We start from the raw sequence: 27637 nt of genomic DNA, 5'->3' as shown, positions 1-27637 counted from the left end.
TAAATGTTCAGGCAGCCAGCAATTCACTTAACTAAAACTCTTTGCAAAGTCTGTAGTGGAACAGAGATTGTGCCATTACAGGAGAGAACAAGAGGCTGTCAACAACAACTGGGTTCTCCAGGAAGAAGGCAGGGAGGGTTTATTACCAGTTCCTGCCTTTCTGATCGCTTTTAACACAGTGCTTAATGAAAATTGGGTATGCACCAAAGCAGGAGCGATAAGGATTGATGTCCTGGCCAAAATGTAATTGCTGCAGGAGCTGCTGATCTTACAGGAGAAATCCACAATACAAAAATGTATTCTAAAGGTTAAAATAACTCTTACTATACTATTTTCACGATACAAATGGTGGGCACAATATGTAATAAAAAAAACTTCCAAACAACAGCTTCTGTTAATGACCCTCTAAATAGAAGTGAATTTAATGGAAAGGGGACAAATGCAGAAATATGTGCTATTTAAAAAAAAAAAAAAAAATTATTTTCACATTTTTTATTTTCCCCAATATCACAAAAAAAATAATTACTTACTACAAAATTACTTAAATTACATAAATAAAGCCTTAGGTTTAAAAAAAAAAAAAAACAATTATGAAAAAAATATTTCAATTAATGACCAATGAGACACTTTATAGCAGTCAAATCCACATGTATTAAAAAAAAAAAAAAGGCGGATTAAATTAGCTCTGCCTAGAAATGGTTAAGTAAATATAATAAATTAACAAAAACAAAGTAAAAGATACTTACTGTTTTCTTGAACTCTAGCCACGAATCCCATCAGAGGTAACTGTGGGGTCACCTGTAGTATAGAAGGGGGTGGAGGCGCATGTGATACTGCGAGAAAAGGAGAAGCTGTTTGTGAACACAATTCATACTGAATCTAAATATATAAATATATTTAGAGCTATTACTTTAGTCAGATATATCAGCATTAATAAAAGAGGTTGTCCAGGATTTAAAAAGAAAAAAAAAGTGCTGCTATATCACAAACAAAGCCTACGGACAACAGTACTACACCATTTCTTATTATGTTATTTTACCATACTGGATTTGCATCATGTTACTCTATTCTATAAATAATACAATATATTACTTAGTACTCAGTATCTTTCATATTTTTGTTAATATTTTTTTTTTTTTTTGGGGGGGGGGGGGGGGTATCTTTTTCAATATTACACTTTTTACAAGGTGAAATTCACATTTTGTGTATCAATATCATCAGTATGCCCCATTTCAGATTGCATTTGCGCCTTTCATCGATAATTGACGTCAGGAAGATTTCCTGAATTATACGCCAACATATGCCAATTTTTGAGCACACATATTGCATAGGTTGAAAAGAAACGTATGCTAGCACATGAATTGAGCCCTATAGATGCAAAGGTAAGCTAGCAAGGTGAATTGAGCCCTATAGATGCATTAAATATATTCGCCAGGAGCTTTTCCTAGCACACATACCACATGTAGGAGACTCATGCAATGGCTTACACAATCCAATTTCAATCTGTGTACTCTATAAATAGGTACATATAAATCATCCTTACCACTAAATTCAGTTTTTAAACAATTGCATAGCAAAGGCAATGTAACATTTATTAATATTATGTAGCAGTCATGATGACAATGCCATTCTGATTTACTGTGCTGGAAACTGGCCAGCAATTACTTTAGTGTGAATACTATAGGCTGGGAAAGCTGCTTTATGTTCCGAAGAATGTTATAGCTACTGGTAAGGATTGACAAGGGTGACAGGTAATGCAAAAACAACAAAAAATGTCAAAAGTTTTGATTGCACCAAAACGCTAGTTATAAACCAGGGAAGTGTGCAGCATCGCGCTTAAACCCTTGTCTAGCTGCCAGATATGATCTTTTCTCTGCATAAAATTATTTGACAGCTGGGGAGTAAGGCGTGCACTTGCTTATAACTAGCGATCACACTGGATCTCAATAGTGAGGCCAGGTGCAATTAAAACTTTTCTGGTCTGGGAAACTTGTCTAAAGTTTCTTTAAATGGGTACTTCCGTGGAAAACTTTTTTTTTTTTTTTTATCAACTGGTGCAAGAAAGTTAAACAGATTTGTAAATTACTTCTATTAAAAAATCTTAATCCTTCCAGTGCATTTTACTAGCAAATATTATGAGAACATAGGAAAAATGCTAGTTATACAAAAGTGAAATGTTGCAGAAAGAGTGTATAAAGCGTTTGAATTTCATTATTAAACACTGAAATTATCAGCCAGGTAACATTTAGTAACAAAGAGATAGATTTATTAAAATCTGTGCAAAAGAAAAGTTGACCAATTGCTCATAATAACCAATCAGATCGCTTTTATTTTTCAGAGGCCTTTTAAAAATTAAAGAAGTAATCTGAATGGTTGCTATGGGCAACTGGTCATCAGCCTCTGCACAGAATTTGATAAATCTCTCCCAAAGATTTAAATGGGCGCTACCATTTGAATAAACTTTTGCTATCTCACAAAACAGCAAAAGCTATAAGTACTAAAGTGGCACTGACAAAAGAGGACAGTCAGCAGCATTCGGTAGCATTTTTTTTTAAATCATTTGCAGGGGAAAAACTGCTAGAGAAAGAATAATTGTATTACATATATTACAGTATCTAAATTGGCTGCCAGACCACATGCACACTCCTGCTGCTCAGCTCACGTCTGGAGTGAAGGGAGGTGACCACGGCAGGTCATCCCTGCATGTGTTAAATCCTCTCTCCTTGATGAAAGTAACTGAGTAGGATCCCATCAGTGCAAACTGCCTGACTAAAGTCAGAAAATTAACAGCATAGCCACGATAGGTAGGATAGGCTGTGTAAGCCTTGAGTTTTGAGCAAATAACAGGTACGCTTTAAAGAAGACCTATAAGCTCAGAGCCGCTTACCCAGTATTTTAAATTTTAAATGTGTGGGCATATAATAAAGCACTGAAGATGATTCTAATGGAGACATTTCACACCTTAGATTATGTTTATGAACATGCAAACTCCATATGTGCATGTGCTAAATTTCTTGGGCATGTTAAGATTCCAAAACTATGAAATGTACATCATTTGGAAAAGTACAGGGAAGAACTTAATCGTACTATACAAATAAAAAAAATAAAAAAAAAGGATTCTAGCATAGTCCAGAATAAAACCTATAACACTATTTCCTCGTACCATCACAGCTCTATTTTAAACAAAACAAAGCATTTACTGCTATGTAAAATTTCCTAATGCTATTGGTGAGCATTTAGCTGAGGTTCTTTCATTTGTTACTGTATTACGTAGACAGCAAAGTAGTTTAATATCAGGCTCTGAATCTGTCACTGTATTAAAAGCTTTTTCTCCTGTCAATTTTTATTTTTCACGGGCTAGATGCTGCTAATGTCTAAATATAACACATAATTCAAGTTCAGGCTATAAATAAATTGCTTGCCAACCTCTTAAGGGTAAGGTCGCATGGAGCACATCCACAATGGGTTTCCTGCAGTTGAAATTTCACTTGCAGATTCTGCTTGCAGCTGTATGTTGTGATTATGTTGATACCCACTAAAGTCAATGGGTTCCGCTGCGGATGTGCTATCTGTCACCCTACCCTAAAAGAGTATTCCACTATAGCATTTATGCTTTAATAATAACAAAGCATGCTAAAGGGTGTTGGAAGCTCCATTTGGGACCTCAGTTGCAGATTCCGTTCAGGAGTGAACAGAGTCGGATGGAGTGCTACATGACAAACTAACAGATCCCGAGAGAACCTAATAATTTTAATGGGGTCTGTTGAGTTTCCTCTTGATGTCTGTCATTTAACAGGAAAAAAAAAAAGAAATCCCACAAAAAAACATGCAGCATTTCTTTTTGTCTGTTATCACAGGCCGTTGTTTTAGCAGGAACATTATAGTTGTTTAGACTTAAAGGGAACCAATCATCAGATTTTACCCTCTATAACACTTGGCAAAGTGTTATATAAGGTAAAATCTGTATCTTCACCATCCCCAGGGATGCTCCTGCCCCCAGGGATGATGAAGATATGAACTTATAAACCAGTCACCGCCGTGGCCCTAAGTAGTCCCCTGGGTGGGGAGTTCCTCTTACCCGGTCGCCTTACTGCAGCTGGCAGTGACGCCCCCTCACACTGCTACAACTCCCAGCATGCCCTTTGGTATGCTGTAGTTATGCAACAGTGAATGCACACTTTTCATTAAAAAAAATGTGCCTCCAGCTGTTGCAAAACAACAACCCCCAGCATGCCCTTTGGCTTTGCATGCTGCAAGTTGTTGCTAAGCATCAGTAGAAGTTGAACAGACCTCACCTCCTGCTGTATCCTGCCGCAGGGACCGATCCTGCTGCTCCTGCAGTGCAGTCAAACGTGGGTTTTGAATTGTTTTTCTCACAATCCTGCGAGCTGTCCTGTCTGATATTTTTCTTGGTCTTCCAGATCTTGCTTTAACTTCCACTGTTCCTGATGACTGCCATTTCTTAATTACATTCCGAACAGAAGATATTGACATCTGAAAACATTTTGCTCTCTTCTTATAGCCTTCTCCAGCTTTGTGAGCGTCAACTATTTTCAGTTTCAGATTTCTAGACAACTGCTTAGAAGAATCCATGGTGCTGATTGTTGGGGCAAGGTCAGATGAGTCTGGGCATTTAAAGGGGTACTCCGCACCCCTAGACATCTTATCCCCTATCCAAAGGATAGGGGATAAAGAAGTCAGATCGCCGGGGTCCCGCTGCTGGGGGCCCCCGGGATCTCGGCTGCTGCACCCACCTGGATGGCTGCCACCTCACACCGGGAACGCTGGAGGCTTCGGATCCCGACCACAATAGCGGACAAGCGTGACGTCACGACTCCGCCCCATGTGACATCACTCCCCACCCTCTCAATGCAAGTCTATGGGAGGTCCATCACGCCCCCTCCCATAGACTAGCATTGAGGGGGCGGGCGTGATGTCACCAAGGGGCGGAGTTGTGACGTCACGCTCGTCCGCCATTGTGGTCGGGATTCAAAGCCTCCAGCGTTCCCGGTGTGAGGTGGCAGCCATCCAGGTGGGTGCAGCAGCCAAGATCCCGGGGGCCCTATCTTTTGGATAGGGGATAAGATGTCTAAGGGTGCGGAGTACCCCTTTAAAACCTTTGAGATTTACATCACCTGGTCTTCCCAGATGATGATTGAGAACAATCTATGACACTGGCAGGTCTCAGCTTTGCATAGGGGGCAGTGCATGCTATAAATTTTGCAGGGTGTCCAAACTTTTGCAGGCTCCATTTTTTTGTTTTCTGATATTTTTTAAGTGTAAATGATGGAAATAAAATCTAACTTTTGTTGACATCATATAAGAATCTCTAATCTGTAATATGATGCCTTTTGGAGATTTTTCCATCCTTCCTTGGCTTCTTTATGCACATTAATACAAATTTTTATCTGGGGTGCCCAAACTTTTGATCCCCACTCTATCCCCACAAATTTTGCTGAAAATTCTCATTTAGGAAGCCCCCATGGTGCCAGAACAGTGAAACACACCCCACATGGCATACTATTTGGAAAACTACACCCCTCAAGGGGTACCACGAGCCTTAACACCCCACATGTATTTGACGACTTTGCGTTGAAAATGGACGTGAAAATGAAAATGTATTTTATTTAATTTTTTTTACTAAAATGCTGATTACAAGAGAATTTGGTTGGAATAGAAGTCTGGGGCCATGTGCATTTACAAAGCCCCCGTGGTGCCAGAACAGTGAACCCCCCCCACCCCCCCACCCCCACCACGTGTCCCCATTTTGGAAACTACACCAGTCACAGGAATTTAATAAGGGGTGCAGTGAGCATATACACCCCATTGGCGTTTGACAGATCTTTGTAACAGTGGTCTGTGCAAATTAAAAATAAAATTTTTCATTTTCACGGACCACTGTTCCTATAATCTGTCAGACACCTGTGGGGCGTAAACGCTCACTGTACCTCTTGTTACGTACGTTCAGTGAGGGGTGTAGTTTCCGAAATGGGGTCACATGTGGGTATTTATTTTTTAGCGTTTATGACAGAAAGTCTGTAACCAGCAGCCACCCTTGTGCAAATTACCAGTTTAGGCCTCAAATGTACATAGTGCGCTCTCACTCCTGAGATTGTTGTGTGCCCGCAGAGCATTTTACGTCCACATATGGGGTATTTCCGTACTTAGGAGAAATTGTGTTACAAATTTTGGGGGTCGTTTTTTTCTCCTTTTACCTCTTATGAAAATGAAAAGTATGGGGCATGTTAGTGTAAAAACTAATTTTAAAAAAAATTACGCTAACATGCTGGTGTAGACCCCAACTTTACCTTTTCATAAGGGGGAAAAAGAGAAAAAGCCACCAAAAACTTGTAGCGCAATTTCTCCCGAGTAAACGGAGATACCTCATGTGTGGCCCTGTTGCCTTGAAATACGACAGGGCTCCGTAGTGAGAGAGCGCCATGCACATTTGGGGCCTAAATTAGGGATTTTCATAGGGGTGTACCCGGATGCAAGCATCACACCTCCTCCACCAAAAATACTGTACATAGGTTTTCCCCAAACAGGGTGCCTCCAGCTGTTGCAAACTCCCAACATGCCTGGACAGTCAATGGCTGTCCGGCAATACTGGGAGTTGTTATTATGCAACAGCTGGAGGCTCCTTTTTGGAAAAACTGACGTACAAGACATTTAAAATTTTTATTGGGGGGGGCGCACAGGGTGTAGTGTATATGTAGTGTTTTACTCTTTATTTAGGGTCAGTGTAGTGTTTTTAGGGTACATTCACATGGGCGGGGGTTTACAGTGAGTTTCCTGCTGTGAGATTGAGCTGTAGCAGAAAATTTGCAGCATCTTAAACTTGAAGCGGGAAACTTGCTGTAAACCCCTGCCCATGTGAATGTACCCTGACAGATCATGCATGCTGTGAGTTGTAGTTATGCAACAGCTAGAGGCAAACTGGTACAGATTGGGAAACACTGAGTTAGGTAACAGACTACCGCAGTGTTTCTGCGTGTAGTTTTGCAACAACGGGAGGCACACTGGTTGGGAAACATTGTCTGTTTCCTAACTCAGTGTTTCCCATCCCATGTGCCTTCCAGGCTATCGGGTCACCAGAGAGCCGATCAGCTTGGAATCCCACTTCAATCTGAATTGATTGGCGATTTTGCCAACATGGGGGGGGGGGGGGGGGCTCTCAGGAGCTCTCCCCCCCCCCCCCCCAGGCATTGTCACGGGATGCCTGCTGAATGATTTCAGCAGGCATCGCACGGCAGAGACCGAAATTCCCACGGGCGTACAGGTACCCGTACGCCTTTGGTCCCCAAGAGGTTAAAGTGTACCTTTTTATACATTAAATATAAAGCCCTACTGAACAACTTTTCAATTGCTTTTATTTAAAAATTTTCCCGCCTTTCATGTTTTTTTTTTTTACTTTAAACACTCCTCCACTAGGGGTCTCCCTAGCAATCCTGTCAGCAAGCATTTCAGATTCAGTGAGTGAGTCTGAAATCACTCTGCAGCCAGGACACATAGGAACTGTTGGTAAAATTGTGTTTTGATATCTATCTTCTCTGTGTATAGAGACCAGCACCCAGAAGGTGGAAAACTATCCAAATGACCTTGGTAAATAATGAGGCTTTTGTTGGATAACAAGCTCTATGAAAGTGTACAGGGGACCCTGTGATTGGTAATAAAGTTTAACACTATGAGCCACTGGGGTTTCCTTAGCCAATAAACTTACACTTAGAGTGTTGCCATATAAAAGAGATGTAATCTATTTTGGGGTATGATTTTCTTCTGCGGAGCTGTTTCTCTGCTTGTGGGAGATCATCCACCTGTATCGATGCATGTGCATTAAATCTGTCTGATAATCAACCAGACTGGAGTTGACTGATCACAGGGAGAAAAGAATCCTAACAAATGGTCCTTCGATTGCCGGAAACAAAGAGTGGACTTCGGGTCGAACGATGCTGACCAAAATACTCAGTGAGTATTGAGTCTAAGTCGCTGAGGACAAAAAGACCCCCAGCTAAACGTTAGCTGTGAAACAGGGGCTGGTTGGTATCGGGACCCAGGCCCACCTTCTGGTTCCGAACCTGATTGATCCAGTCCTCCAAGTCTTTTGAGAGGTAAGACAGACCAATTTTCTCTCTCTCTTTTCTTGAAGCAATTTCAGTTTTGCACACCGGCACTATTGTTGATCGTATAACAACTTGGCGACATAGTGGCTGAAGACAGGCACTGTGTTGATACCAGATAGTGCAGTGGCTCTCAACCTTTTTTATCCAAAATTAGAGATATTTTGTAATAACTGCACACCGGCACTATTACATAGTGGCCGAAGAGGCTTTCTTGGAGTGTAGCCTAATGTAAATAGACACTGCCTGCTTATGCTTTAATTTACCCTGTTCCTCTCCCTATCTCCCCATCCCACAGTATCCCAGTGCCCATGTTTCCCCTTTGCAGTCTTTCTGCTCCGCTTCTCGGAGCCCTGACCACTTTTATAAGTACCACCTGGGGAACTGCTAAGTGCCACTGGGGTACTTGTACCCCAGGTTGAGAGCCATTGAGATCTGGATAACACAGAGGCCGAAGAGGCTTTCTTGGAGTGTAGCCTAATATAAATATGACACTACCTGCTGCCCAGGACAGACAACAAAAAGATCGGTACCTGAAAGAGATATTGAGTTATTGATACTGTACAGAAGTAGCTACAAGTAATCTAAAAAGACTACGGAAAAGCTACTGTCACTTTCTGCCGTGCAGCTTGCAGTCTCACAGAGAAAGTGAGTGTATTCTTCTAGTCTATCGGTTTCTTCTCTTTTGTTCCTCCAGCTGTTGAAAACCCTGGGGTTACTTTGTCTTTCCTTGCTCCTGTTATTTTTGTTATTATTCTTTGTGTACATGTTTATTTACTACTTTGTCTGCTATAGAAGTCCGAAAGGGGGTTATTCCTGTTTTCTACTTCATTCTTTGGACACCTAGAATAAGATCATGATGGGGAATAGATTTTGTAAGGGATCTGCTTGCAATTGTTTGTCTTGCTGCCACATTCCACCTGCTCCTTTAGAGGGAGATATGACATTTATGCATAGCACAGATCCAAATGATGTCAAATACTGTAATAAGTGGGAGAAGTAGTTTGGGTTTAATGATAGATTGACTGTACAATAATGGCACGCTTTACGTGGTAAGTGAAGGAAATGAGTCTAACAGAACAACAGAAGCTTGGATACGGGGCACTGGCTGGTGCAGAGAAAGAACCACACCCAAGTCAGATAAAAATAAAAAGAGTTAAAAACTAAATAAATAATAAATTAGGCCCCAATGTATTTGTTAAAGCAAAAAAGGCATAATACAGTTATAAGCTAAATGGCAAAGATAAATGTGAAGGTGACTGCATTGGATGGGAAACAATATATTACAGAAGGCACTGAGGAAGGTAGGATTAGCAAAGGTGAGTGTTTATGTAAGTGATACTATGGTACAAGAATGTGGAAAAGTCCAAAAAGTTTGTTGGAACTGTAAAAAGTGTTATGATGAATCATTTCAAACTAGCAAAAAGATAAGGAAAATCCACGTGATAATAATTGAATGTTATTGCATATATTTGCATAATTGTATCCTTTTATACTTTTGTGAATATATGAAGAGCCCTTTGTGTGTGTCCTGTTATTGTGTTATCTCTTGTATATGATTCTTTGTGTTTGCAGTCTTTGCGATATTGGTTGTTACAAAAGAAGGGAATGCTTGTAGATAGTGCTGTGTATTCTGTAATGCTGCCCTCCATCTCCTCTCTGGCTGGAGTCTGTGTACGTCGTGAGAGTATTGGATTTCTATGGTAATGGAAGACAAAGTCAAACTTCTTTTTCCCATCTTATGTGAGATGTAACATGGTTAATCTTTGTTGTATAAAAATATAGAATCCTCAAAAGCATAGGCATAGTGCTATGTTTCAAAATGGCGTCTGGGGACTAGCCAACGCCCAAGCATTCCAACAGGAGGGGCTTGTATTTTATACAAAGGGATGTATAATTAACGTAGGAGAATTTGTGGATGGTTTTAATAAATGCTAAAGACATAATATCGTAGGATAAATCAGGTATTCAATGCTTGCAGTACATACATGTAGTAGATGTAAAAGTTGCCGGATTAGTGGAAATTCGGGAGTATGCAATGTCTAGTTGACTAATTATAGCAGAATACAGTTTCTCAGCGAGGCTGGTGAATTTTTAGTTCAGCTTCTGTGTCTCTGAGTATGTTCATTCTAAGTATGTATTTGTGTCAGTCCTGTTTTTTTTTGGTTATAATTCTGGATCTCTGCAGATAAAAAATTCTGGTTTGTATTTTGTGCTATTTTTCTATCTAGATGTATGCAAGGTGGCTTGTGATGCTATTTCTGTTTGTGTTCTGATTCTGTTCTATTTGTGTTTCTCCATGTTTAGTCCAGTGTGAATTTTGTTCTAGATTTGCATCTAATCAGGGAATCTTTAGCTGTTGTTGTTGACATGCTTTGTTTTGCCTACTGTATAATAATCCTAATATGTCTTGATATCTGTTTGTTATTTTGTAGTGTCTATTGTAGTCCAGGAATGGACTGGTGCCCATTTGTCATGTGACCTGTGGTTTACTGCTTTTGTAGTGGACCCTGAAGCAGTTTCAGTTACTCCGTGACAGAACTGCAAGGGTGCTCAACTTGGTATATGTGATGCCGTATGCTGCAGATGGGGGCTGTCCCCCCCCCCCCTTCCCTGTCTTTTTCTCAGAAGTTCTGTGTGAGAGTACAAGTGCTGTTTTTAAAACATTGTTGTCCCATTGGGTTTAATGTAGATTCCATTCACTGACATGTAGTAGCATTTGTGCTTTCAGGAATCCCACTTCAGCACATCACAATCTCAGCACCCCACAGTCCCCCTCCCTGCGTACACCCCTTATCTTCTAGAACGTGTCCTTGAATACAGAATCTCCCTTCTTGAGGAGGGAGGCAGTGTGGGATTTTAGACTAACAAAGAACAAAGGATGTAGTATCATTGATGGCCTCTAATGATCTCCCGATACTAAACCACTCTTGTCCACGTCCCTATTTCACTTATGCGGCAGTATTGATACATGGGGTGACCCATGTCTCAAGAGGGGGAAAGTATGTGGTATTAATAGCACTGTATACGGTTTAACAAACTACTAAAAAAAACTTTTGTTCCCAATGTCTGATATGTGCAAGACACAATCCACAAGGAGGTATTAGACCAATGAGAGGCATGGTAGACATTTTGTAAACCAAACTATAAAACACCTAATAGAAGTAATGAGTATAGAAGTAATAGATCACTGGGCACACCACCCCCAGTCAGCAGGGTTCGTAGAAAGACATGGTATACTGAAAAGCAAACTGAGAGAAGCTATGGAAGAGACAGGGAAAAGTTGGATGTACTGTTTACCATGAGCTGTTCTGAGCATTACACCCACTAAAGATGGATTAAGTCCTTTTGAGATGATGTAGACCACATAACATACCTTTGTTACCAAATGAGATATATATCGGGGGGGGGGGGGGGGGGGGATGCAGAGAGAACAGAATATATGCAGAGCAGAATATATGTCCAGACTGTTGGAGCAGAAACAAATTAACCAAGTCTGTTCCATTCCAGAAGGAGGATCCATAGAAGAAGAAAAGTTTAACATTTTAGACTGGGTCCTCATAAAAGTGATCAAGAAGAAACACTGACATTCACCTAAGTGGGAGGGTCCCTACCAAGTGCTACTAACCACCCTAAAGTAGTAAGGATAGAGAGAGGAATACCTGGATCCATCAGTCTCACTGTAAAAAGGTTCTGCAGACAGAGCAGGGTGAGAAGGCTGAGGGGGTCTCCAATTAGTCCGGCTACAAAGGGAGATTCTGCATAAGGCAGAGACTGTCTCAAACCGGTGAAGCCTCCAATACCCTACCCCTTAGAGCTCCTCAGCTGGATAGGATGATAGGGATAATACTTGTGGTGGGTCTAGTGGGAATTCCAGGAATCCTCCAAAGGATAATCTCCAACCTATAACAGACTATATGGCTGTAGGTAGACCTCTCAATTTAACATTCCCAGAGGGAACCAGTAGTACAATACTAGTAGACCTGTGTCAGTTGATTGAGTGTGGAGATTTAAGACGTGCAAAAGTGATAAGAAATAGTAATATTTGTATGTGTGTATGTATGTTTATGTGTATATATGTATGTAAATATATGTATATATGTTATGCTCTATTTGAAAAAAAAAATGTAACCTATGGCAACAAGCCTTGTGGATGACAAGATGGAGTTTATAAATGTCAATAGATAGTATTACCTACTGACTATATAATGTTTGTAGAAATAGGCCCTTTGCATGTATGTATGGTGACCAGCGATAGTGTTTTTTTATATTGTTTATACTCTTGGCTATATCCAATTGTTATGTATTCTACAAAATCAAAAACTCAGGGGTTAAACCTCTGTCTCAGATGGAATTGATAAAATGGTGATTGTATGTGTGGGCTCTATCTTCTTCCTAGTGATGAAAAGTGGGGTTCCTACCAAGAGCATAGTGAATTCTATCATTCAATCTGCTGGTGGAATGTAGTAATTGGGATATTGAGAAGATATGGCAAACAATACAATCAATGTTATGAAAACTAAACAATTAATATCCTTAAAGCTTAATTTAAGTAAGACCAAAAAGTTGGTCCTACTTTGTATCAGGGTGTGAGTTCTCAGGAAGGAATGACCTGATAACAGTAATTGAGGAGATTCTGGGAGATCGGCCAAGGGCTGAGATAGCATGCATGTGTCCTCCGGTTAATTGCTACGTATAATTGTATAACCTGTGACGTACACTTAGTATATACCCAGTGTACAAGAAGTGGGGAGTTATGCCCAAAACACAGATCAGATCAGAGATATTACCGTGTAGGAAAGTAGAAGTATCAGGAACAGATCCTATAGAAATCAGACCTAGAGGAAAGGAAGTACCTAAAAAGGGATATCCAAGAAAAGGGAACTGCCTTATATCACAGTTGAAATATTAAATAAAACTATAAGGTTCATCAACCTCACCATAGAGGATGCCATAGCCTTGGAGACAAGGTATCAAGATAACAATGAGTGGCTAGAATGGATAATCTATAAGCCAAAACATTAAAAAGAGAAACTTCCTAGTCTGTGTAGGTGTCAGGCCCCACTTAGCTGCAGCAGCCTTTCCTTTAAACCCTAATACAGATCCAGAAGGTTAAAATTTTATGATGAAACTGTTTCAAAAAGCATACAAACCTGATACTAACACAACCTGTCATACATTGAGTTTATTGTTTCCTCAGGTCCAGAGATCTCAAATACCCCTAGCGGTCACGGCATTTCCTGGCAATTTTACTCTCTTTGCACTCCCAGGGAATGAGAGTGGTACAAACCTGGGATTGTTGCGTGATGACTACTGTATGGAGAGGATTAACAAGAGAGGGAAAGATGGTGGCTGGGTTGAGCATGATACCCAAAGGGCTGACGTCTGGTGGTTATGCGGAGATAAACGGCTAAGAGCTAGGAGCCCAGCCAATGCCCAAGGGTATTGTGCTGAGGTCCAACTGGCTATGTCCCTCCATTATCCTGTCAGAGTCACCCTGGAAAAGAGGCCACTCATGTAGCCGAAGGGACACCTCTCCTAAAGGGTCTTTTGATTCTCAGGTGTACATGACAAGATAGGGGTTCCACGTGGAGTGTCTAACGAGTTTAAAGCCAGAGATCAAGTGGCAGCAGGGTTTGAGTTTCTGTTCTTTTGGTGGAGTACAATGAATAAAAATGTTGACTGGATAAATTACATCTACTATAACTAACAGAGGTTTGTACATTGTATAAGGGATGTAGTCAAAGGCTTAGCAGAATAATTGGCCTTCACCTCTTTGATGGCCTGGCAAAATTAGATGGCCCTAGATATAGTTCTAGCAGAAAGAGGAGGGGTCTGCAAGATGTTTGGCAGTATGTGTTGTACCTTTATTCCCAACAATACAGTTCCAGGAGGAATCGTAACCAGAGCAATCGAAGGAATGACTATATGAGCTGGCTGAGAACTCCGGAATAAGTCACCCATTCACGGACTGGCTTGAGGGATGGTTTGGAAGATGGACTGGATTGGTGACTTCGGCCCTCATCTCCATTGCAATTGTGTTAGTCATCTTGGTGACCTATGGACGTTGTTGCATTCCCTGCATCCGAGGACTATCTAAAAAAAAAAACTGATTGAGACTGCAATGACAAGAACTGTGTACCAAACTATTTCTCCAGAAGATGATGTCTATGATGATACTCCCTTTCTATGAAGCAAAGTCCAAAAACCCAGCTGAGGAAGGGACTTATGTTGAAATGAACTGAGAGAGTGAACATAGATATCAAAACCAAATTTTACCAACATATTCCCTCCTCTGATATCTATGTTCTCTGTGTATATATATGTGTATATATAGATGTATATAATGTCTAACTTTAAATGGTGTTGGCCAGTTTTATCTAGTTTCAATTAACTACTGTCCTAGTCCTGGCCAGCACCCAGAAGGTGGAAAAACTATCCAAATGACCTTGGTAAATAATGAGGCTTTTGTTGGATAACAAGCTCTATGAAAGTGTACAGGGGACCCTGTGATTGGTAATAAAGTTTAACACTATGAGCCTCCGGGGTTTCCTTAGCCAATGAACTTACACTTAGAGTGTTGCCATATAAAAGAGCAGTAATCTTTTTTGGGGTATGATTTTCTTCTGCAGAGCTCTTTCTGATATAAAAAGTGACCAAAAAAAACGCTATTTTGAACGTTTGAATTTTTTTGCGAGTACGCCGTTGACCGTGCGGTTTAATTAATGATATATTTTTATAATTCGGACATTTCCGCATGCGGCGATACCACATATGTTTATTTACACAGTTTTTTTTTTTTATGGGAAATGGGGGGGATTCAAACTTTTATTAGGGAAGGGGTTAAATGATCTTTATTCACTTTTTTGCAGTGTTATAACACTGTGCACACACTGATCTTTTACAATGATCAATGACAGTGACTTATGACATACTGTCTCTGGTCACATGGAATAGTGAAAAAGGTCAATAACAACAGTAAAATAAACTCCAGGGTGTGAGTCCCATGCATGAAAGAGGTACAAAGTGGCACACAGAGGGAAAAAAAATCCTGGAATACCCATTTAACATCCAAGTTAATCAATGACACTGTTCCATATGAAGTGCACAGTTAGGATTAAAAGAACATCTTTATCTTAAAGCGTAATTCTAAAGCGGTGATTCAGCGCAATCATTCGCTAAAGCATGGGGAGATGCAAGGCATGCTTGACAGTACAGTTGCCGATGCAATCGTACTGTGCCCATCGAGGTTCTATGCACAAGCCCTTTGCTGATGAACAGGACTCACAGAACTTTGCTGAGTGTAGTATGGTTGCTTCGGCTACTGTTCAGATCAGAGTGACCTATGTCTCCCCACGCTTGAGCTGAAGATCGCACGGGGCGCAGAACTTTCGACTTACACTTTGAGGTTAGCTCAAACATATGTAAAATATAAAAATAAATAAAAAATCTATGTCAAAATGTGTCCTTTACATCAAGCTTTTAATTTTTTTGTGACAAAATATCAATGCATAATAATTAGTCAACAACAGGACAGATAGAGAGGGGGTGTTTAACCTTTGTCTACTCCATTATGCATCCCACAAAAAAAATAATTCTGAAGAAAAAAAACATAACTATCCCATCAGAATTGATTCTCCAATCTACCGACGTGAACATAGCATTGAAGAGAGATGTAAACATACTTTCTCACAATAGGTACAATTATGTGAACTGCCAGAATCAGCCACTCTTCTGGCTTATCAAGTGGTTTATTTCTTCTTTTAAAATTGCTTAACTACAACCAGTGACTTCTGACATTTAGGCCTGTGATACACAGCAGATTTTTTTTGTGGGTAGCACTGACCTACAGTGCCTCAGCTTTCCTTCAGCAGTTGATGACCCAGCCATAGGGAGAAAAATATGATAGGAGATTTACTAGTTAATGTATCAAGCCTAATAAATTATTTTCAGATGATCTGATATTACCAGAGATTCACAAACTTCTTGCAAATCCACCAAAAATAGAAAACAGCATGAGAGAAAATAAACTGCAGTAAGAAATTAGATTAAAAAGGCTCATCAAATTGCAATTGCAAATAAATGACAGGAAAGTCTAATAGGCAAGGAAAAGGGACAAGCATGGGCACATCTATCCATTCTTCAGGAGAACTCAAGCCAAATGAAATTACCTTTATGTAGCTGCACATTTTAACATTTTTAACCTTGTAATGCAAGTATAAATGTACAAGTGTAATCTTTGCTGAGCACATACATTCTCTCAGCAAAGATTCTCTCAGCTTTTCCTCCAGGCAGGATTTCCAGTAGTTCTTTTCTTTTCACATGCTGAGCCCACACATTACTTTGTAAGGTCACACTCCCTTCTCCTCACCTCAGAGAGCCAGCACTTCAGTGTGCGATAGACACACTGAAGGCCATCCCTCTCTCATGTATATTCACTGCTTCCCTAACCATGTGACCTGCTTAGGTATCTCAAGGCAGCTCCTGTTGCAGCTCAAACAGGAAACAAGCCTATGGGCTGATGGTTTGTGATTTTAAATTTTTTTTTTTAGCTGCTCTCAGTTGAATTTTAAAAGGCTGTTTATTGGTGTTGTGGGGGGTTTGTCCAAGTTTCAAACAAATAAGCTCTGATGCCTTGTGAAGTCATGGTAGAAAAATGTATAACTTATTTAAAAAAAAAAAAAATTACCAGTTTTGGCTGGATATCTTCTTTAATGAACTTGTACGACATTTATGCCTTTCACATATACAACTACCCTGTAGCAATCTGATACGAACACCTGTTGGTCCTTGCACTGATGTCTACTTATACATCACAATCTACTATTCGGCCACCTATTTCAGATGCATCTACAGGGAATCTTATCAATTTCACACTGCCTAGTTCAGGGGCAGCATGAAACACTGCAAAGTGATTTATAATTCATTTTGTTCATTTTTGTTTCATACTTGTAAAACCAGCCAGGAACAGGGCTTTGCATCACCAAGGTGTTCCCCAGCGGATTCTCCCTGCCCTGATGGCCTTTATTGATAGATCTCTCCCTATTTGTATACAGGAAGAGAGAGATCAATCAGGGACTGCAAAGCAGAGAAAAGTCACTGGAGACTACCCATTATGACTAAGATTCTCCTAAAACACAGAAGCATTTCAGAGTAAATTATACATCATTGTGCAGGCAAAGTCTGTCATTGTTTCATGCTGCTTGTGGTCTTAACTCCTTAAAGGATGCATACTAATAAACAACATTTATCAGTATAAAAGATATGCTACAAAGATCTGACTGGTAAAGGACAGCCCATAATCAAGAGAACAGGAGTCACATTTCCCTTTTTCTTTAGCAGCTGTCAAAATACAGAAGGATTCACAAAAATTCACCATCACAACACTGCGAAGTAGACAGAAAAAAAGAGGGAAATTGGATGGAGTGCTTCTGCTGGTAAAGACCAGGGCTCAAAAGCCACGGTTGCACAGGACAAAAGATTTTTATTGGAATAGAAATGATTGGACAACGCGTTTCGGTGCCAACAAGCGCCTTCCTCAGGTCCAAAGAAATCACTAAAATAATGACAAATATAGACATAAAGAGCGAACAATCACTAAAATGAAAAAATGATCTAAAGAATCGTCGGCGCCCGACGCAGACATGCCACTGCTGCTCAGCAAACATCTCCAGGACACACTTGCTGTAAGTATTGCTGCTATATCTCCCCTTCATGACTACACAGGTACACTATGGTATATTTTTCTATGATGCGCTTGTGGCAACTTTGAACATGGACTTTTAATGGAAAAAGGACTGTCATTGTGATTTATTGTGGTTTATGCATGCACTTCCCCCAGAATTTCTTGTATATACATCCATGTATTTTAACACCTCCCCTCTTTTCATTGTGATTTATTCTGACTTATGCATGCATTTTCCTCCGAAAAACTTTTTGTATATACATCAATATATTTTAATACCCCTTCTCTTCATGCTACACCAAATATTTATGTCAGGCATGTTGTTTTATATAAAAAATTGCCATCTTTTTATTAAGGATGCCCATCATTATTTAACCATACAATAAGGATCCATAAAATTTCAGCAGTAACCTCTGCAGACAAAGCCTGCTACCTATCCTGCAGAAGCATTCCAACACATATGACACACTATGTGTTTGACCACTCCTGAAAACTTGGATCCCCCCCCCCTTTTTACTGTGAATTGTACCATGCTACGATTCTTCAGATCCTTTTTTTTACCTTTCAATTTAGTGATGTTCTCTCTTTATATTTGCCATTATTTTAGTTATTTCTGTGGACCTGAGGAAGGCGCTTATTAGTGCCGAAACGCGTTGTCCAATCATTTCTATTCCAATAAAAAAATCTTTTGTCCTGTGCAACTGTGGCTGTTGAGTCCTGTTCTTTACCAGCAGAAGCGCTCCATCCAATTCCCCTCTTTTTTTCTGTCTACTTCGCATCTATATTTCCGCATCCTTGGAGATATGGAAAGGGGGACAGTGAGCCGCAAACTGCATATAGCCCACTCACCCAATCCCCCTGTTTTGCTCCGCTGGAATATCCCAGCGGACCACAACGACACCCAGGACAAGCTGGTGAGTTGGGTTGCCTACCTTTCTAACACTATGACGGAGAGCGCCCCTCCTTTTTTACTTCTGCGTTTGCATCACAAAACTCTATACAAATCACAACATGAAACCAACAGAATCAAGAAATCAAGATCATTTTATAAATCTGGTTAACTTTAACACAAGAGCCAACCAGAGCCTATCCAAAAAATCTCTTGAGGAGGCAGGTGAACATCTATTGAAGTCCTTTTTTTGCAGTATGTCAGTTTTACCTCCATTACTCTATAGTGGTTTGTAAAAAGACTTCAACTAAGATTTCAAATCATCAAAGATCTGTGCAGATCGAGTCAATACAGGATGGGACATGCTATGTATTTACAATTACAAGTTCTTACAAATTTAAATACTACTACATGTAAACTGCAAAAATGTTTCTCTAATGGACTTAATCCTTAGGGAGTAGGCTGCAAAATAGATGGATAAAGAAGCACAGCATCATGGAAAGTTGAGAGCTGAAGCTCGTTCAGCAGTGATAGGACGTAAACTGATCTGGTAACAATTATCTTCATCGAGACAGACACCAAGTGGTTCCTGTACTGGATGGGGGCCTGGTCTCTTTAGGAGCCAGGCCCCTAGCCACATCAATGCTGCAAGCAAATAGGAATACTTCAACCGAGACGCTGGTAATTGTAGTTTACCGACGGTGCTTGGATGGCAGTGGGGGAAAAGATATAGAATGGACAAAGAAGACTACTGAGGCCTTCAGGATTGAGGTCAGGGGATATAATAATGGTAATATGGCTGTTTTGTTTTTTTATTCTCAATTTTTTGGGGGTATGGGTTGGAGCTGCTTAAAAAGTCCACTTCAGTAGAATAAAGTTTTGACATGTTGTCCAGACATTAATAACCTGCAAAAACCACACACTATAGAGTATGTATGAACGTACGTGTATTGTATTACATGACAAAAAAAGAAAAAAAAAAAGAGGTACAATTTTATTTGCAAATTATGGTGAAAAATAAGTATTTGGTCAATAAAGAGAGTTCATCTCAATACTTTGTTATATACCCTTTGTTGGCAATGAAAGAGGTCAAATGTTTTCTGTAAGTCTTCACAAGGTTTTCACACACTGTTGTGGTTTTTTGGACTATTCCTCCATGCAGATCTCCTCTAGAGCAGTGATGTTTTGAGGCTGTTGCTGGGCAACACTTACTTTCAACTCCCTCCAAAGGTTTTCTATGTTTTTTTTTATGGGGTTATGAAGCCACTCCTTCATTGCCCGGGCAGTGTGTTTGGGATCATTGTCATGAGACCCAGTCATGTTTCATCTTCAATGGTCTTGCTGATGGAAGGAGGTTTTCACAGGTCTACAATTGTGTTTCTGGTGTCAGACAGCTCTTTGGTCTTGGCCATAGTGGAGTTTGGAGTGTGACTGTTTGAGGTTGTAGACAGGTGTCTTTTATTCTGATAAGTTCAAATGGATGCCATTAATACAGGTAGCAAGTGGAGGACAGAGGAGACTCTTAAAGAAGTTACCGGTCTGAAATCTTGCTTGTTTGTAGGTGACCAAATACTTATTTTACCGAGGAATTTACCAATTAATTCCTTAGAAAGCCTACAATGTGATTTCCTGTATTCTTTCCCCCCATTCTGTTTCTCATAGTTGAAGTGTACGTGTACCTATGATGAAAATTACAGGCCTCATCTTTTTAAGTAGGAGAACTTGTACAATTGGTGGCCGACTAAATAATTTCCCCCCTGTGTGTGTGTATACACACACACACACACATATATATATATACACACACACACACATATATGCATCTGTATGCCCGGATGTGCACATAAAAAGGAATAAATGGAGGGGACAGGTATAAAGAGCCAAGGTATAAATCACATGGGTAACAACAATGTACATAAGCAGCGCAAATTACATTTATGCCATTTTATATAAACCAATGTTTGTATACCTGGAAGAGTAAAGTGCTAAGTGCAATAAAAATACAAAGTGTATATAATATTCAGTGCATTTCATACATAAGAAAAACTTACAATGAGTACCAGTGAGTCAGACCAGACCCCAGTGCCCCACTACACCTGACTTGTTTTGCGAACTGCTTTGTCAAAGGCTCAGATAATGTTGTCCAGATATGTCAAACGTTAAGAGTCTTGCTCCTGAGACCTGTGAATTACAGCCAAGAGCGTGGCAGCAAGCACCACAATCGTTGACTGTCACTAAAACCCGACATTTAACTGCAAACCTCTATGGAGTAAAAAAAAAAAAAGGTTGGATGGAACGGCTGGCCGGGAAGTAAAGAGAACTGGCGGGCACTTTACAGGGTTTTAAAAGGACAAGTATCATGAAAATAAATGTATCCCCTATTTGAAGGATATGGGATAAGTTTTAGATCGTGGGGGTCCGAGCTCTGGTGTCCCCCGTGATCTCCTGTTTAGAGCCCTGGCTCTTCTTCACAGCGGCAAATCACGACCCCCGCCCGAAGGGGATAAATTTATTTCAATGATACTTGTCCTTTAAGTGGCAATTGCCATGGTTCTCAGGGGTGACACCTGATGCATTGCAAATTTTTGACATGTCTGGACAATATGTCAAAAGTTTATTCAAATGACCGTAATGCTGTTAAAATGTATACTACAAATGTATATTTTCTAGCTATGCCCACTTTCCCAGACATAGGGACTTTACTATCTGTACGTTTTACTGAATAGTCAGATGGGCGGGAACTTTACTGCAAAATTTAGAGTGACTGCTAGGCTAAGGGAATGTGAATAGGAAGGTGAATATGAAGCTCCTAATTACACCCCCTTAGCCTAGCATTCACTAACTTTTTTGCAACAAAGTTCCTGTCTATCTGAATATTTTGAGAAAATACAGATATTCAACTAAATATTTAAACCCCTATATTAGAGATGAGCAAACTTACAGTAAATTTGATTCGTCACAAACTTCTCGGCTCGGCAGTTGATGACTTATCCTGCATAAATTAGTTCAGCTTTCAGGTGCTCCCGTGGGCTGGAAAAGGTGGATACAGTCCTAGGAGACTCTTTCCTAGGACTGTATCCACCTTTTCCAGCCCACGGGAGTACCTGAAAGCTGAACTAATTTATGCAGGATAAGTAATCAACTGCCGAGCCGAGAAGTTCGTGACGAATCGAATTTACTGTAAGTTCGCTCATCTCTACCCTATATCTCAGGAACTGGGGATATAGCAGTAAAGTAAAATCACCATTGGAATCACGGTACCCAAGCTACAAAGTGATATAAAATATATATTATTTTTTTTGGACTGACCACAGGTCATCCTTAAACAGTCCATGAATTCTTTCACTGCAACAAATCCTCTCTGTATTACTAGTACATAGTTTTGCCCATCCGGGCTACTACAGCAATAATAAGATTGAATAAAGTCATGTCTGCATTATTTCTGTACAGAGTGTTCCTGCATACAGCATAGGTGGATATAAAATACTGTTTAGTTAAGGAATGAGCAGGGAGAAAACTAGCTTGTTAAAAAGTAGAACCATACAGACAAAGGGAATCCAGCTCTCAGGATGTAGAAGAGGATAAGACGTAGCTTTTAATATCTCATGTTAAAATGATCCAAAATCGATCACAAACCCCCCCAAAAAAGGAGCGAAAAAGGGGGGGGAGGGCGATGACGACAAGCCCCTAAAACCAATACGCCAATGCGTTTCGAGCTGCAAAAGAGCCCTTAATCATCAGCCATGATTAAGGGCTCTTTTGCAGCTCGAAACGCGTTGGAGTATTGGTTTTAGGGGCTTCCCCCCCCCCCTTTTTCCCTCCTTTTTTTGGGGTTTGTGATCGATTTTGGATAATTTTAACATGAGATATTAAAAGCTACGTCTTATCCTCTTCTACATCCTGAGAGCTGGATTCCCTTTGTCTGTATGGTTCTCATTTACGGGAAGCGGCCCGGATTCATCCTTGCTCCAGGTGCTTCTACCCAGCCCAAGTCTGTGCTACATACTACAAGTGGATGGTGAGCTGAGCATTTTTTCCTTTCCTTTGTTGTTGTTAAAAAGTAAGCAATGCAAAAATAACAAGCATGAGCTAATTGTTTCTTCAGAGCAGAAAACTGGTAAGCAGGTGGTGGTGGGGGGGGGGAGGCTTCATTTGCTTTATTCAGATTACAAAATATGTATACATAAACTAGTTAAATGGGCACTACTGTGCAGTTAGATCTATCTGAACACTAATAGAAAGACAACCTTTAAAAGGTTACACAGTTTTGAAATTATTTCTCTTTTATTATTTACTTGTTTTTCTGAATGCAAAATTAAGCAACTCTCTAAATAGTCTTTAATAAACATATTGGGGGAGATTTATCAAAACCGGTGTAGAGGAAGAGTGGTGCAGTTGCCCATAGCAACCAGATTGCTTCTTTAATTTTCAAGAGTCTTTTTAAAAAAAAGAAAAGCGATCTGATTGGTTGCTATGGGCAACCGGTCAGCTTTTACTATACACAGATTTTGATAAATCTCCCCCATTGCAGGGTGAGAGGAGACTGCCTAAATTAGTCTTCAATACACATTTCTTACTTATCGCAGTGAGACAGAGAGAGGGTAAAGAATACAAATCTGTCAGACTGAATTTCTGCTCTCTCAGGGTACAGTCGCACAGGGTACAGCAACTATTGCATGTGATGATCCATGGTAGAACAATGTGGCTGGAAAAACGGTGGCATCCCCACAAAAGGCCGTTTGTAGAAGACAATCACATTGGCTGTGTACAAGTGTGCAGAAAAATTAGAGCAGTTAAACTAAACTTTAGACTTCCCAACACACAGCCAAGGGTCAAAAGGGTGACAAAAACAGAGGAGAAGAATCTGAACCAATTTAGAAGTTTGCAACCTACACTATAGGTGAAAATAGCTTAGGGTGCCCTGTTCACACTCCTTTTTACAGTTCATTGATAAAACCTTCCCTAGATACAGTATGTGCGTTTTTAGTTTGTCAGAAAATTCATGGAATCAATCATGTGGGTGTGAACTTATTTAAAAAAAAAAAAAAATGGGATTGAATATTAGGTGAAGTGAATGTTGTATATTAGGGGTGTATTTGCCTGATACACCCCCCCTGACTGTAAAGTCCCGCCCCTTACATGATATTCATCTGGCTGATTCCTGAATTGTCAACAAATTAGAAACCTTCACATTAGGGATCGACCGATATCAATTTTTTAGGGCCAATACCGATAATCTGTCACCTTTCAGGCCGATAGCCGATAACTTATACCGATATTCCGGTATAAGTTATCAGCTATTTCAAACCCCCAGGCGGGGCAGAAGCCGTTGCAGATAAATGATTTAAAGCGGGAGCTTTAAATCAATTAACTGCAGCGGCTTTTGCGGTGCCAGAGACCGCCGCCGCTGCCCGCTTCTCTCCCCCTGCCTGTCCTAGGTCTAACCACCACAGTTGCCCCATCGCCTCCCCCCCCCCATCCTCTGCCCACATACCGCCGCCGCTGCCCCATTGCCTCCCCCATCCTCTGCCCACATACCGCCGCCGCTGTCCCATCGCCTTCTCCCCATCCTCGGTGTTATAATTACCTGTTCCCTGGGGTCCGCGATCCTTCTGGCTCCGTCGGTGTCCTGCGCTGTCACTATGCGTTCTGACGGTAACGTCGCGTTGGGGACGTCACTCGTCATTACGCAGCGCAGCGCACAGCAACAGCACAGGAGCCAGCAGGATTGCGGACCCCCCGGGAACAGGTAATTATAACACCGGGGATGGGGGGAGGCAATGGGGGGGCAGCAGCGGCGTAGGGCGGGGCATTATCGGCATATCGGCAAGGTAATTGCCGATACCGATAATGTCCAAAATCGCGATTATCGGACGATAATATCGGCCAAACCGACAATCGGTCGATCCCTATTTCACATCTCAGTAACGAAAGGGAGTATCAAGAAACTGTAAAAAGCACCCTATGTTTTTTAATAATAATGCAATCTCATTTGGCAGTGAGAGGGGGGGCATTGGTCAAAGTTGCAGCATCTAAAACTATTAAAATAGAACGTTAATGAAACCACACAGTCAATGGTATAACCCCCCCCCCCCCCACAAAAAATATATACATGTATAACGCCTTAAGGACCAAGCCCATTTTGACCTTAAGGACCAAGCCAATTCTCTTTTATACACTTTCGCTTTTTCCTCCTTCCAAAAATCATAGCGCTTTAAATTTTGCCCCTACAGACCCATATAAGGGCTTGTATTTTGCACCACCAATTGTACTTTGTAATGACATCAATCAATTAATAACAAAATCTACTGCAAAACAAAAAAATATATATATTTGTGGTGTGAAATTGAAAATAAAAAACATGCCATTTTGTAAATTTTGGGGGCTTCCGTTACTTCGGTAAAAATGACACCTAATCTTTATTATGTAGGGCCACACGGTTACAAGGATACCCATTTTATGTAGGTTTTATTTTATTTTACTACTTTAAAAAAAATCCTAACTAATTGCACCAAAATTAGTATGTTTAAAATTCTCATCTGCTGACCCCTATAATTTTTTTTCCCCGCATATTGGGCGGTAGGAGGGCTCATTTTTTTTGCGCTGTGGTCTGTAGTTTTATAGGTACTACCGTATTTATCGGGGTATACCACGCACCTGCCTATAACACGCACCCTCATTTTACCAAAGATATTTGGGTAAAAAAAGTTTACCCAAATATCCATGGTAAAATGAGGGTGCGTGTGTGCGCGTGTATACCCCGATACACCCCCAGGAAAGGCAGGGGGAGAGAGTCCGTCGCTGTCCGCTTCTCTCCCCCTGCCTTTCCTGGGGTCTAGAGCCCTGCTGCCGGCCCTTCTCTCCCCCTGGCTATCGGCGCCGCTGCCCGTTCTGTCCCCCAGACTATCGGTGTCGGCGCCAGGGGGAGAGAAGCGGCACCGACAGCCAGGGGGAGAGAAGGGGCAGCGGCACCCATCGCCGGCGCCGCTGCCCTGTTGCCTCCCCCCATTTCCGGGGGCATAATTACTTGTTGCAGGGGTCGGGTCCGCGCTGCTGCAGGCCTCCGGCGTGCGTCCCCCTGCGTCGTTGCTATGCACGGCGCGGCGCACTGACGTCATGCGCCGCGCCGTGCAGCACATGGCAACGACGCAGGGGACGCACGCCGGAGGCCTGAAGCAGCGTGGACCCAACCCCGGCAACAGGTAATTATGCCACCGGGGATGGGGGGAGGCAACGGGGCAGCGGCGCCGGCAATGGGTGCCGCTGCCCCTTCTCTCCCCCTGGCTGTCGGCGCCGCTTCTCTCCCCCTGGCTATCGGCGCCGGCAATGGGGCGCCGGCACCGATAGTCAGGGGGACAGAACGGGCAGCGGCGCTGATAGCCAGGGGGAGAGAAGGGCCGGCAGCAGGGCTCTAGACCCCAGGAAAGGCAGGGGGAGAGAAGCGGGCAGCAACGGCCTCTCTCCCCCTGCCTTTCCTGGGTGTGTATCGGCGTATAACACGCACATAGACTTTAGGCAAAAAATTTTAGCCTAAAAAGTGCGTGTTAGACGCCGATAAATACGGTATTTTTGTTTTGATGGGACTTTTTAATTGCTTTTTAAAAAATGCACAATTTTGGACTTCGGTAATTTTTTTTATGTGTATGCCATCGACCGTGCGGTTTAGCTAACCTTATATTTTAATAGTTTATGGATATTTACGCACGCGGCAGTACCACATATTTACATTTTTGGACAGAAAAAATTATGTGCCTCACTTAGCAACAAAATATACCTGAGGTTACTGGTGTTGCCTACACCCAAATAGGCCAGAAATCTGTACAAAAATAATAATATGATATATATAAAAATATATACAAATTATACGTGACCAGTCTTCAAAAGGTATACAAGTTAAAAGATAGTTAGGTCCAGTACAATGAAATGTGAGTATTTATTAAATAAAATGCAATGTATTACATATAGAATAACTGAAGTCTAGCACAGGGCCCTTGCGCAGGCTCCAGATACTTCTTGTAGACATAGGTACATTAGTAAACAATAATAGCAAGCCAATATAATAGATGTTCCCTACTATTATTTCGGGGTATAATAAATAAGGCTAAATGATACAGGTGGAGATAAAATGATTAGGGATAACATAGGTATAAAAATGGTATAAAAAAAATAGTGCAAACTCCGCTAGTGTAAAGGTTCGCTATAGTTCTTTATATTGCAAAGTCCGTTGATGCAAAGTTCACTATAGTTCTCTATATTAATTCCGCTGGAGTAAGATAGTAGAATTTACAAGATGAAGAAATTAAAGGTATTATTGGTGCACTGCACCACTCACAACCCTATTCGATGTGGAGGCTCCTTAGCTCAGAGTTGGATGCAGGCTGGCACGGACTGGCGTCCGGCCTGATACTAGCGTTGCCTGTTGGAGAATGCGCCGAGTACTCGGGCTGGGGGGCTCTGTGTGGTAAAAGCGGTGATCTCCAGTAAGGTGTTGTGGCCGTGGTTTGGCACGGATGACAGCCGGCCTCAGAGATAGTGATGTACACGGCTGGATGTTATCAGATGGTGTGGATGCACTGTGATGCTGGCATGCATTTTTATTTTATTTAAAAAATTTGAAAAGGGGGGGGGGTGATTTAAACTTTTAATAGGGTTAATTTAATTTTAAGAGGTTAATTTACTTTTATTAACTTTTATTTTTACACTTTATATATATATATATATATATATATTTTTTTTAGCCCCCACAGTTGGCTATAACATGCAATCTTTTGATTGCTTACACTGATCAATGCTATGCCAGTGTTCTCGGCGCTCTGCTGCTCTAGCCTGCTAAGAGACAGGGGCCGAGCCGGGCTGCACCGGAGAACCATGGCCGGAGCCCTGTCCTGTTCCATTGTTTAATTGTCAGCTCCCGTGCAGCATGGCCAGGCCCCTCTATTGTGCGGC

The 27637-nt window shown here is 41.2% G+C and overlaps 1 protein-coding gene across 30 annotated transcripts in view; it reads right to left on the bottom strand.

Annotated features, from left to right (window-relative positions):
• ABI2 (abl interactor 2) overlaps positions 1–27637 on the bottom strand; it is a 196856-nt gene that overhangs the window by 13503 nt on the left and 155716 nt on the right. For all 30 annotated transcript variants that reach the window (XM_056533542.1, XM_056533545.1, XM_056533553.1 and 27 more), the window contains one exon: positions 747–833. In XM_056533542.1, coding sequence (XP_056389517.1) covers positions 747–833 — 87 coding nt within the window. The remainder of the gene's footprint in view (positions 1–746; positions 834–27637) is intronic.

The sequence above is a fragment of the Hyla sarda genome, chromosome 8 (genome assembly GCF_029499605.1).
Source record: "Hyla sarda isolate aHylSar1 chromosome 8, aHylSar1.hap1, whole genome shotgun sequence".
Taxonomy (NCBI): Eukaryota; Metazoa; Chordata; class Amphibia; order Anura; family Hylidae; genus Hyla; species Hyla sarda.
Note: the sequence above shows the minus strand (reverse complement) of the source record. Positions and strands in the feature narration are given on the sequence as shown.